The sequence below is a fragment of the Sciurus carolinensis genome, chromosome 8 (assembly GCF_902686445.1).
Source record: "Sciurus carolinensis chromosome 8, mSciCar1.2, whole genome shotgun sequence".
NCBI classification, from domain to species: Eukaryota; Metazoa; Chordata; class Mammalia; order Rodentia; family Sciuridae; genus Sciurus; species Sciurus carolinensis.
The window spans coordinates 75,686,169-75,698,388 of NC_062220.1; the positions used below are offsets into that span (position 1 = coordinate 75,686,169).

Genomic DNA, 12,220 nt, shown 5'->3' on the forward strand with positions numbered 1-12,220 from the left:
TACATTTTAAAAGAATTTTTTTAATTAAGCAGAATAAAGTGCTATAGATAATGCCATTTTATTGTTTGCTGAAATATAGTTTTTTAAGAAGTTCCTAAATATGAAGTCAATAAAAAAAGCTCTCAAGACTGTTGGGAACACAGTCACAATCTGTATATTAAAGCAATGATTTCTTTTATTTTCTTATTATCTTTATCAGTTTATATTTCTGGATTGAGAGATGTCTAAGTATTTTCCTATGGTAGATTTCTAAGGTACTTTTAGATTGTGGTAAAAGGTTTGGATTTATTCTGAGAGTCATCTAAGTCCATTAAATAATTTAACCTAAATTTACATATATACATTATGGATAGTAAGTTGTCAAGAATAGAAGTCAGGAGTATACTTAAGTGTTTTCTGTTGTAGTCCTGGCAAGATATAATTCCTTAAAGTAAGATCATAACATGGAAATTATATAGCAGATGTATCTTGGAGTAGAAACAATAGAAGTTAATAATTGGGAAGAAGTGAGTAGAAAAGAAACATGTTAAAACAAAATGATTCTTAGATTTATGGCATGAGTAACTGTTGATGATAAGTGTTTTTTGAGATGTAAAGTCTTGAGATACCAGATGATCAAGAGCTCACTTTTAGATATGCTATTCTGTAACGTGCCTATGCTGTCCAAGAGCAGACCACACTTGAGTTGCAGGATGTGTGATTCTACCCATGAAGGTGAAGGAGGTCCTATGCAGATAAACATGTGGTCATCAGCTCATCCATGGTTTTTCAAGTGATAAAAATGAATAAAGGAGGATAGATAAGAAAAGATGCTTTAGCCTCAGGCCCCATGGAGTTTCAACATCAATAAACACAAGATCCGGACAGCTCAACCTGTAATGCACACTAGAGCATGTCTTCTAAATGTATGGGCTCCAGAGCCATGCTATGGGGATTTGAATTCTGTTTTTCCTACATAGAGTATTGGGGCTTTGGACAAATGACTTGTTTTTATAGTTCTTCAGTTTCCTCATATGAAAAAATGTGACATAGTTCTACCTATATTATAAAGTTATTATAAGTTAAAAACTAAATTAATAAATTAATTAACACATATTAACCATGTAGAACATGAACTACAATACTTAAAATTACTCATGATGTGTAATTTGAAAATATTTAAATAAATGATAGTATACACAAAACAACCCTATTATACACATAATTCAATTGAAGATTACTAATCATTTTGTGAGGTAGAAAGAAAAAGTCAACAACTAAACTCCAGTTCTGTCCCTGTCTCACTGAGCCACATAGGATGATTCACATTTAAGAAAAATCACAAAGTTAAATGTCTAATTTATGTTATATGATCACTCTAATCATGACTTTTTAAAAAAATAAAACGCATTCAAGTTTTGCATAGTATAATGTATTGAATGATTTTAAAATGTTAAAAATAGTATAAATTTATTTTCCAAAGACAATTTGAATACTCCGAGCAACCTACTGGAAAAAAAAATTACTTTCATATTCCACTATGTCCATTATTAATATCTATTCCAAACACCACAAAAATTATAGTAACTGATGTTTTAAAGTCTAGTAACTCCCAGATCAATAAAGACTGTATGCATTTCCTCATGTATATACCTGAGACCATATGCAAATGAAATTAGGTTATAATTCCATGAAAATAAGAAAAACAACATAATAAAAATAATAAACAAACATAAGTAAGAAACCAAATGTAATCCTTCTGCCTTCTTCATCTAAGTGAAGTTCGATAGCTGGAATTCTGACTTCTTGAAATAATTCCAGCTATTAAGTGAGACCTCACATAAATAGGAGCTTGTTAAAGTTTGGATATGAGGCATCCCCCAAAGCTTCTGTATCAATTTAGGAATGTCTAGAGGTGAAATGATTAGATTTTGAGAACTTTAACCTAATCAGATGATAATAGTTTGAATGGGCTAACAGGCTGGCAACTGTAAGCAGGTGGGTCATCAATGGAGGATGTGAATAACTGGTGTCACATCCTGGGAAGTATTCATATTTCCTGTGGCCCCTTTCCCCTTCCCTCTCTTTCTACTTCTTGGCCAGTAATGAATGGAGCAGCATTCCTCTGTCACACCCTTCTATCCTTCCATCATGTTATACTGCCTCACCTTGGGCCCAGAGCAATGGAGTCATCCCACAATAGATTAAGTCTCTGAAATCATGAGCCAGAATAAACTTTCTCTCTTATAAGTTGTCTTTATCAAGTATTTTGATCACAGCAACAAAATGCTGACTAATACAGAAATTAGTACTGAGAGGTGAAGTCTTTGCTGGTACTATCCTGGCCATGTGGTTCAGAAACTTTTGGAGCCGATTTGTGGGAGGAGTGAAAAATTTTGGAAATTGAGGATAAGGAAGGCTTAGAATGTTGTAAACAGAGCTTAATGGTGATTTGGGTGAGAACTCAGAGGACCAGAATGCCTACAAAAATGTGGACTGTGTTCATATGTTTTCAGAGAGAAATGAGAACTCCTTTGGGAGTTGGATCAGAGGTCATTCATACTATATTATGGCAAAGAATTGACTACATTTGCCCACATTCTTATACTTTGATTAAGGTTAAATTTAAAGATGATAAACTAATTAATCTGGTGAAAATTTCAAGGAAGCACAGCGTTTGGGCACCTATTTGAGACCCATGACTTGCTTCTAGTCAAAAGAATAAGGAAAATGTGAAGGGATATTGCAGATGTTATTAAGGCCCTAAATTTGTCTATTACAAGATTATTCTAGATGAGCCTGACTTAATCAGGTGAGACCTTTAAAAGAGAGACTCAGAGACCCTGTAGTAAGAGATTCTCCTTGGTGGCTTGATAAAATAAGTAGTCATGTTTTGGAAGGCCACACAGTGAGGAGCTGCAGGCAAGCTCTGGGACCTGAGGGCAGCCTCAAGCCAGAAACCAGCAGAAAGCTGGGCCCTAACTCATACAGCTGCAAGGAAATGACTTCTGTCAGCAACCTGAATAGGCAGGGAAATGGACTTTTCCTTAGTTGAGCCTCCAGATGAGGTGCAGTCTGGCCAGTATCTTAAAACTAGCCTTTAGAGACCATCAGCAGAGTATCCAGCTACACTTTGCCAGACCTCCTGACCCACACGAACTGTTAAATAAAAACGTGCTGTTTTAAACCACTAAATTTGTGTTTATTTACTGTGTAGCAATCAAAAATTAGCACTGATTAAAATGCAAGCTTCACAAAGACAGTACTTTTGTTGTATCTTTGGTGAAACAGGCATTTAATACGTATTGAATAGACTCTTCTGCATGCCATTGAAAGCATTAGGCAAGTTGGACCTAACTTGCATGGACTTTTGTCTTCCCCTGGGACCCATGCTTTGCTCTGTTACTGCTAGGTTCATCTCACCCCGTGCACAGCCAGGGTCACCTTTGCTTCTCAATTTTTCTTGGCATTCTCTCCTTTCCCATCCACTTGTTCATATCCTCCCCATCTCTTGGGCACATTTTCAGCAGACAAGATATGCTCCCATTTTCATGATTTATACTAAAAACTGAAAGTCAGATTTTATAATTGGAGTTCTAAATTTAAAATGATCACATACAATTTTGTAATCAAATCACTGACATTGATAAACATATTCTGTTTACCTTTTCATTGCTCAAAATATTGTTTTAAATATGTGTGTATGTGTATGTACAATATAAATCAGGAGATATAATTATTACTATTGTGCCTGCTACTTATATGTCAGATACTATGCTAGATTCTACAGGTCATATCTTCTTTATTCTTTTGAATCTCAAAAACAGCCTCTTAGGGTTTGTATTTTCCTTTCTGGTGAGGAAACTAAGCTAAGAGAACTAAACCATGGTTATAACTTTTTAAGGCCACACTGCCATTTAAGTGGCAGAATCGAACCTAGCCCACATATTTATGTGAGTTCAAAATCAGTGAGGTTGTCACGACAGATGAAATCATACATTAGCTCCTTTATTATACTCTCTGCTTTAGTGAATAAAAAAGTTATATGAAGCAAAATGTGCAAAAGTATCAAAATTATTCAAACAAATATTTTCTCATTGTCTTATGTATGGATATAGATTGTCTTGGCTTCCCATCCTCATAAACCCATCATAAGTTGAAAATACAGTAAGTTCAAATGCATAGAATACATCTAACCTGCTAAATACCCAGCAACCCAGTGCACAGTGGAATACTGGCTTTTCACCTTCCTGATGGTACATCTGCCTGGGAGCTGCAGCTTGTGGCCACTATTCAGCATTACAAGAGAGCATCAAGCCACACACTATTGATCAAAATTCAAAATGTAATGAACAGTTTCTACTGAATGTGTATCACCTTCACACCACCAATAAGGTCTAAAAATTCACAAATAAATCAAACCATTGTTAGGTCTGGGACCATCTGTGTATTTACCAAAACTTGGACCTTATTTTCTTTTCTTTGTTAGAAATATTCACCAGGCTAAACATTTACAAAGCTACTACTATGAGAAAGTAAAATCAATCACAATTCACAGGTGCATCTTACAGCAAATTACATGTGAGCTTACAAACATAAAATATGTGAGTGCGAAATGAGTGAATGAAAGAATGAAGAGATTATTTTTTGATCAAGTTTCTTATTTAAAAAGTAAGCTTTAAAAAGTTATTGAAGGTGCTGATCAAAGTATTTGTTGATACACTCCAAGAGAAAAGTCCAAGGGCCTGAGGTAATCATTGAGAATAGATTGGTGGTTATACATTTGCTCTGTATTACATTTATAACTAACAAGAGCCCTCTGCCCTCATTCAGTATTCTTGTGAATATAAGCTAAAAGAAGTAAATCTTTAACATACAAGTCACAGTACCAAATTCAAAAAATACTTCATATTTCTGATCCTGAATTGTCATTACTCAATAGCAATTTTGTAATCTGAGTAAAAAATAATTTAAGGTCCATTTTCCTGTGTGTGTGTGTGTGTGTGTGTGTGTGTGTGTGTGGAAAAGAGAGAGAGAGAGAGAGATGGATATTAAGGCTGTAAAATGTAACCAGAAGTGTCTTTTTTGGTGTACAAGGACTATTATGTGCAAACTTATGGAGTTTAACTAACATAATAAAACACTGTAAGAAAATTTCCCGTCAGCCTTCTAGATAAATAGAGAAGAGTCACAGGGTTGCAAGTTGATGTTGCCAATATACACAACACTGATTTATAAGAGAAAGGCGATTAATTGCTTCACTGACACCGATTCAAATGATAGCTTCAAAGAAAAATGATGAGAACATTATGTCTTTGTAGTCTAATGACTCTAGTCAGTCAATCCTAATTCATATTGAATGGAGTCACTGAGGACATTTATTAAGTTTCTCTACTCCTCTTGTGGGGCAAAGAACAGTTTCATTAAAACTATGATGAATGTCAAAGACTTACATAAAGTTCTAATAGATAAAAATGTGAAGAAAATGCAAATTTGAAACATACAATTAAGAATATAAGAACTGAGAAATAACAGTAATTTTTAAAATGTTGAACTTTAGAAGAAAGCAGAAAAAAAGAAAAAACTACTTCCCAGGCAAAAATATGGATGCTAACATACTTGCCCAGTCTTTATTCTGGCACATATGATTTGAACTCTGACCACAGGTTTAACCATTTCAAATTCGATAGCTTAGTTTTAATAATAATCTTAATGTAAAGAATAACAATGAAATTTTATTGAGTACTTCCTATGTCCTTTGTGGCATCTAATTTTCCCACACAACCATGTGTATTAGTCCATTTTTCATTACTCTAAGGAAACACCAGAGACTGGGTACTTTAAAGGAAAGAGCTTTATTTAGCTCACAGTTCTGGAGGTTCAAAGGCATGGTGTCAGCATCAGCTCAACTTTGGCAAGAATCTCATGATAAATAACATCACAATGACAGAAGCATGTAAAAGAGGGAGAGATGATATCATTAGACAGTCAGCCAAAGAGACTGGGGAGTGGCCAGGCTTATTCTTTTATGATGACTCTCTCACAAAAACTAACTCAGGGGTTCCATGAAAACAACCTTAATCTCCCCAAGGGTACACCTCCCATTAGGCTCCATTTATTAAAGGCCCACCACCTCCCAGCATTGCCACACTGAGAACCAAGCTTCAGTACCAATGCATGACCACATGCAAAAACTACATCTGAACTACAGAGCCAAGTGATGTCAATGATATTATGCAGTTTTAATGAAGTTTTAGGGGCAAATTGCAGGCAACATCTACTCTTGAAGAACTGGTCAGGTGTATGCCAAGATGAACAGAAAAGTTCTAGAAAAAGAAGATAAGCACCCAGAGAACATTTGCCATGGTTTCGTCCCTTCCTTGAATTATAAACCAAAGATAATTCAGAGGTAAATTATTCAAAGCACTTGTCTATTCAAAAGTACATTCGCAATTAAATTTATAAAGCATTTATTATAACTTTTTACATTTTCCAAGCTCTTAATGCTATATTACATCTGACTTTCTCATCTGGAACCTTTGAGGAAGTTGAATTCTGCTATCATTACGTAGAAGAAAATGTTCCTGGATGATTAAGAAATAATGGTGTCAGATTCCTAAGTTTGTATCTGGAGTTGTTTCCTTACTAGCTATGTGTATTCAAATAAATCATTACACCCCTTACTTTTCTTATTATAAAAATAATGAAAGTAAATTTTGGATTTTGTATGAGAATTAAATGAAAAAAAATGCAAGTAAGACATTTGGAACATAATAAGGGCTCAAAGGATGTCATCTCTTACTAAGCCTGACTTACAGATGAATACTTAGGCACAAAGTCCAATGTCACAGAATGAATTTCAGACTAAAAATTTATGTAACTATGATTTTTAGTTAAACATTATTACTTTTTTCCACTTCCCATACTAGTTGCCCCTAAATGACTTGTGTTTTTTGAGGCAAGCCAAGCAATTATTTTGAGGATCCTCATGTTCATATAAAACAAAAACAACAACAAAAATAATAACAGCACCTAATATTTATTGAACACAGTATGTGTTAGTTGCTGTGCCAAATCTCTTGCACCTATTATCTCATTTAATTCTCAAAACCTTATTAGATAGATGTTATTACTTCCTCCTTTTACAGATGAGGAAGCTAAAGCCAATTATTTAAATGGTCAAGTGATTTCACAAGTTTCCACACCAAGTAAGTTCTCAAACTGAGAATCAAATTCAAGCAACATGGCTTCAAAGCTCATGTATTACTCATTCACCTTCACCTATTTACTAAATAAGCATATCACCTCAAAAACTGGGCACACTATATTGCTGTCCACCATCCCTTTGTCAAAGAAACCCCAATGTAAATATATACCCCCATCTGTTTAAAATCAGGGCTAATTTAAAGAACCCAGAATCTCCATTTGCTTGATGTAAGACTATTACCATATACCCAACAGTGGGTTCATTAAATGGAATTACTTCCTTTCATGCCCATAATTAGAACATGCTTCTTACCTATTTTGTTTGATTTTAAGTTTTATTTAAGTATGTATACTTCTGAATTTTCCTAAATATGTATAATTTTTGCTTCTCCATTTTGCTTCTAGTTTATAGTCTCAAGGAACAACATAGGTATAATATTATATACATTTTAATGTTTATTTAAATGCAGATTATTATATTATCTTAGAAGATTTTGAAAATTCTGATACCAATTGATGCCTCATTATCTAAACATCAATGTTTTAAATGAAATATATTCCCATGCTTCATAAACTTTAAGTTCCCAAAGAATATTAATTTGAAAAAGAACTGTTCTTCAATTCCTTTCTTCTAGCATATAATTCTCATTCTCTTCATACAGAAAACTGCTAGGTACTTGTTTATCTTCCTAGATATATTAACATACATACAATAAAATACATTTATATAAGTATATACAGAAGCTTCCCATCCTGTTTCTATACTTATATACACTGTATGGTAGCATACATCATATGTGATTCTGTATCAGGTTTTGTTTCATACATAATATATATTATTGCAATTTTTCTTGATTTGTATTAAAGAGTTCTTAATTTTCTAGATAATTTTTTTTATTTTAAAGAGCATAATCTTTAAGTATCACTTATTAATGGTCATTAGATTTTTTTCTAGTCTTATGCCATTACAAATGATGCCCCAATGAATACTCTCACTATACATCAATTCACACATGTGTGAGTGTACTATATCTGGAGTATAAATTCTTAGAAGTAAAATTCTAAATCAAAGTGCATTTATATTTGAATTTTGATAGACATTGTCAAATTTTTGTACATAAGTTGTTCCAATTTATAATCATTACTAAATGGTAGTGTCTATGTCAGGTTTTCTTCTGAAGTTGGGTGAAATGTTAGCATTTTTGCTTCATACTTAAATAAATTCATATATTGCAAAATCTAGTGATACTGACAGGTTGCTTAGCACCAAAATTAAACAATATAACTCTAAGTTTTGAAAATACCCTATTAAAACACAAAGAATAAGAATAAAAAATTTTAACAGTTGCCTAGGATCTGAAACAATAAATATATACCTAAAAATTCAAGGTCGTTTTGGGAAAATAAGTTTTAGTCATAATAAAAGACCATATTTAGATAATTTTAGTTGTAGGAAAATCTCATTGACCTCAATTATTTTATTTATATCAAATCATTACTTTTTGTAGATAACTGATAAGACATCTTAATCACAATTTTCACTTTAAATCAGCATACTATAGGGATGCAGCCACATCAATATTTATAGTAGCACAATTCATAATAGTCAAGCTATGGAACCAATCTAGGTGCCCTTCAACAGATAAATAGAGAAAATGTAATATATAGAGATAATGGATTATCATTCAGACAAAGAATAACAAAAAGTTGGCATTTATTGGTAAATGTATGGAAATAGAAATTATCATGCTAAGTGAAATAAGCCAGACCTAGGTCAAAGGTTGAATGTTTTCTCTGATATGCAGAAGCTAGTACAAAATAAAGGAAAGAAAAGAAAAGGTTTGAGGTTAGAATATCAGTGGAGTAGAGTAAGGAGATTGCGGGGGATGGAGAAGGAATGGGAAGGGAAAAAATGGAATGAATCTGACCTAACTTTCCTATGTACACATACAAATATACTGCAGTGAATATAACCATTATGTATATCCACTAGGCATTAATTAAAAAAAAAAAAACTGTAAATAAATAGCAGAACGATCAGTAGAGTACAGGGAAGGGAACAGAGGAAGGAGGAGCAAAAGGAAAAGGGAAGTACTGTGGACTGAATTAGAGCAAATTATAGTCCATGGTATATAGTTATGTCAAAATGAATCCTAAGTTATGTATAACTAAAATGAACAAACAATTTTTTTTTTTTTTTGTGGTGCTGGGGATTGAATCCAGGGTCTTATGCTTGTGAGGCCAACACTCTACCTAAGTGAGCTATATCCCCAGCCAAATAAAAATTTTAATAAATTAAAATTTTTAAAAATTCTCAGGGGTTGGGACTATAACTCAGTGATAGGGCACTTGCCTCACACATGTGAGGCACTGGGTTCCTTCCTCAGCACCATATAAAAACAAATACATAAAAAGATGTTGTGTCCATTTACAAATAAAAAAATTTTTTTTTTAATTCTCAAATGGTAGAATCCTTGACAAAAAAATTCTTTTTTTCTTTTTTTCAAATTTGAAAGTCTTTATTAGCCAGCCTGCTGACTGTCTGACACAATGACCCAAAAATGGCTATTGGGAAAACAGCCCCGGCCAAAGGGTTGCAGGATTTTTTATACCATAAGTCAGCACATCAATCATAAGTGTCTGTTACTATGAATCAAAATTATAAACTAACATAATGAGATCTAAGATCATAAGTATAAGGGGAAGTGGGTCAAAATGACCTTAGTTGGGTACAGTTAAAGAATGGTTACTACATCTAGACAATCACTGTTGACACAGTACATTGTTGTCACTGCCCGCGGCAATTTGTTACCACCTGCAGCAAAAATTGCGTGGGTATTTATTGGAGGTGGACTGGAAACTGAGCTACTTCTATTATCTTTCTCTTTAGTGCGCTGCTTTCTTGCTTATTCACCTGTTCCCCAACCTATAGAGGAAGAAAGGCTTTGAGAGGAGAGAGAGAGAGAGGCTTTGCTTAAGAGAGAATCTTTGCTTATCGGAGAGGCTACACTTTCAGAGATGCTACTTCTTAGTTTTGCTGCTTCTTCTTAAAGGTGCATCCTGCATCCTGTGTCCTTCACTCTGCTATCTAGAGGTGTGGCTTTACTTCTCCGTTCTGCAATCTGCAACCTGCGTTCTGCCATCATTCAGAGGTGCTGCTTATCCTCCACCCAGCGATCTAGAGGTGTGGCTTATCCTTTCTGCTAGCTGCTTATCCGGCTATCCGTGGTGTTTCCTATAGGTGTGTCTTATAAACCTAAGGCAGCCAATCAGCTTAGGATTAGCACAATTGAGACACGCCCCTCGGTACCAATCAAGAAAGAGTGAGGAATATCTGTTGACCACTAGCACAAAGGAGACATTAACTAATCAGGCAAAAGTAGATCACGCCGTGTTAACACTAGTTATGCGCCACCTCTTGGCTCAACGCCAGCCGACATCTTAGGGTTACCCAAACATGTCTTCTGCACATTGTCTAAGAAAAATAGGAATCAAAAAGAGAACAATTTTTCTTTATATAAGAATTTCCATTTTGTGTTGCCAAACATGTCATGCTAAGCAACTGTTGATGGGTACAGAGATGGAGTGTTCCCATGGAAGAAGCATTTCCTACCTAACATGGAGTCTTCAGGTAAAATGCAGTCTGTTTAGTCATTGCCTTTATAGCCTGGCCTATATCATTTCCATGAAGTCAAATATGTCAATCCATCACAAAAACCACAATATGATACTGCCTCACTCTAGCATGGATAGCTGTTATCAAAAAGATCCAGAATAACCAGATAGTGAGGATGTAGAGAAAAGGATACCCTTGCACCTTGCTTTTGAGACTGCACGTTAGTACAGTTATTAAGAAAATAATATGGAGTTTCCTCAAAAAGTTAAAAATAGAACTACTGTATCATCCAACAAACCCACTCCTGACTATACATTAAAGGAAAGAAAATAAGTACATCAAATAAACCCAGATTCCCTTCATTGTAGCACTATTCACAATAGTAAAAAAAAAAAAAAAAACGGAAACAATGTCCATCAACTGCAATACCACATGGGAACTTCATATTCATATCTAATGATAACTTAGTACCCATCAATCAAACTTTTATTAGCACCTCAAAGTTCTGGAAACCACAATTCTGCTCTTGAGTTCTATGAGACCAATTTTATTTATTTATTATATGAATGACATCATGAAGTACTTGTCATTTTTTTCCAAAAATTTCTTACAAAATCACTTTTACCATTTCTTAACAACATACCATGTGTCCTGAAATTTCTTTATAAAAGTTATGCAACATATTTTGTCCATAAACTATATGATCTTAATAATATTGATCCAAATGTAGGGACCAGGAAACTGTGGCTTTGAAATATTAGATAGCCCAAAGTAACACAGCTAACAAGTACTGTTACATAAGTAAACAGGCACAAATTCTCACAAGTACTTCTCACAAATTAAGTAGAGAGGAGACAACATATAATGAATAAGTTAAACATGAAATCCATGTATAATCCATGCGATAGCTGCCTAAAACAAAAGACTTACCTCGAAAACAAATGACAAGGCAGGGACCAGAGGCTTAAGGTGACCAAATCTGTACAGCATCAGGAACACCAAGCAACGGAGAGTTTCCATGATAGTTGCCTTAGGTCTGAAATAACATGTCAATAACTTTCATTAGCTTTAGCTAAACTCTTCATATGTATATACTATAATTGATAGATGCATTTACTTAGATTTTCAATAAATACATAGTATTTTGACATATTCAAGAAGATGTTCCTCTGAAGCTATTTGAAAATAGGCATTAATGTAAAAAAGAAACTTTTTTTTAAAGAAAAATCTCTTCTTTATCACTTATGGCTTAGTTAAAGCATTGATGGGTTAGGGTGAAACTTATTTTCAGCTAAAATTAAAATATTCGGCAACTAAATTGTAGAGTTTAAGGCAAATGAGTCTCCTCACTAACCTAGTGCCTTTTACTTTATTCATTAAAAAATGACTTCTTAGGAGAATTGATATACCTATGTGCTC

General features: G+C 34.0%; 1 protein-coding gene across 4 annotated transcripts in view; it reads right to left on the reverse strand.

The window, feature by feature from the left end:
* Window positions 1–12,220, reverse strand: part of Agmo (alkylglycerol monooxygenase) — a 366,628-nt gene that overhangs the window by 163,328 nt on the left and 191,080 nt on the right. For 3 of the 4 annotated variants that reach the window (XM_047562969.1, XM_047562967.1, XM_047562968.1), the window contains exon 12: window positions 11,732–11,837. In XM_047562969.1, the coding sequence (XP_047418925.1) occupies window positions 11,732–11,837 (106 nt within the window). Of the gene's footprint in view, window positions 1–6,206; window positions 6,306–11,731; window positions 11,838–12,220 lie in introns of those variants that run through there. The other variant, XM_047562966.1, reaches the window with a different exon arrangement.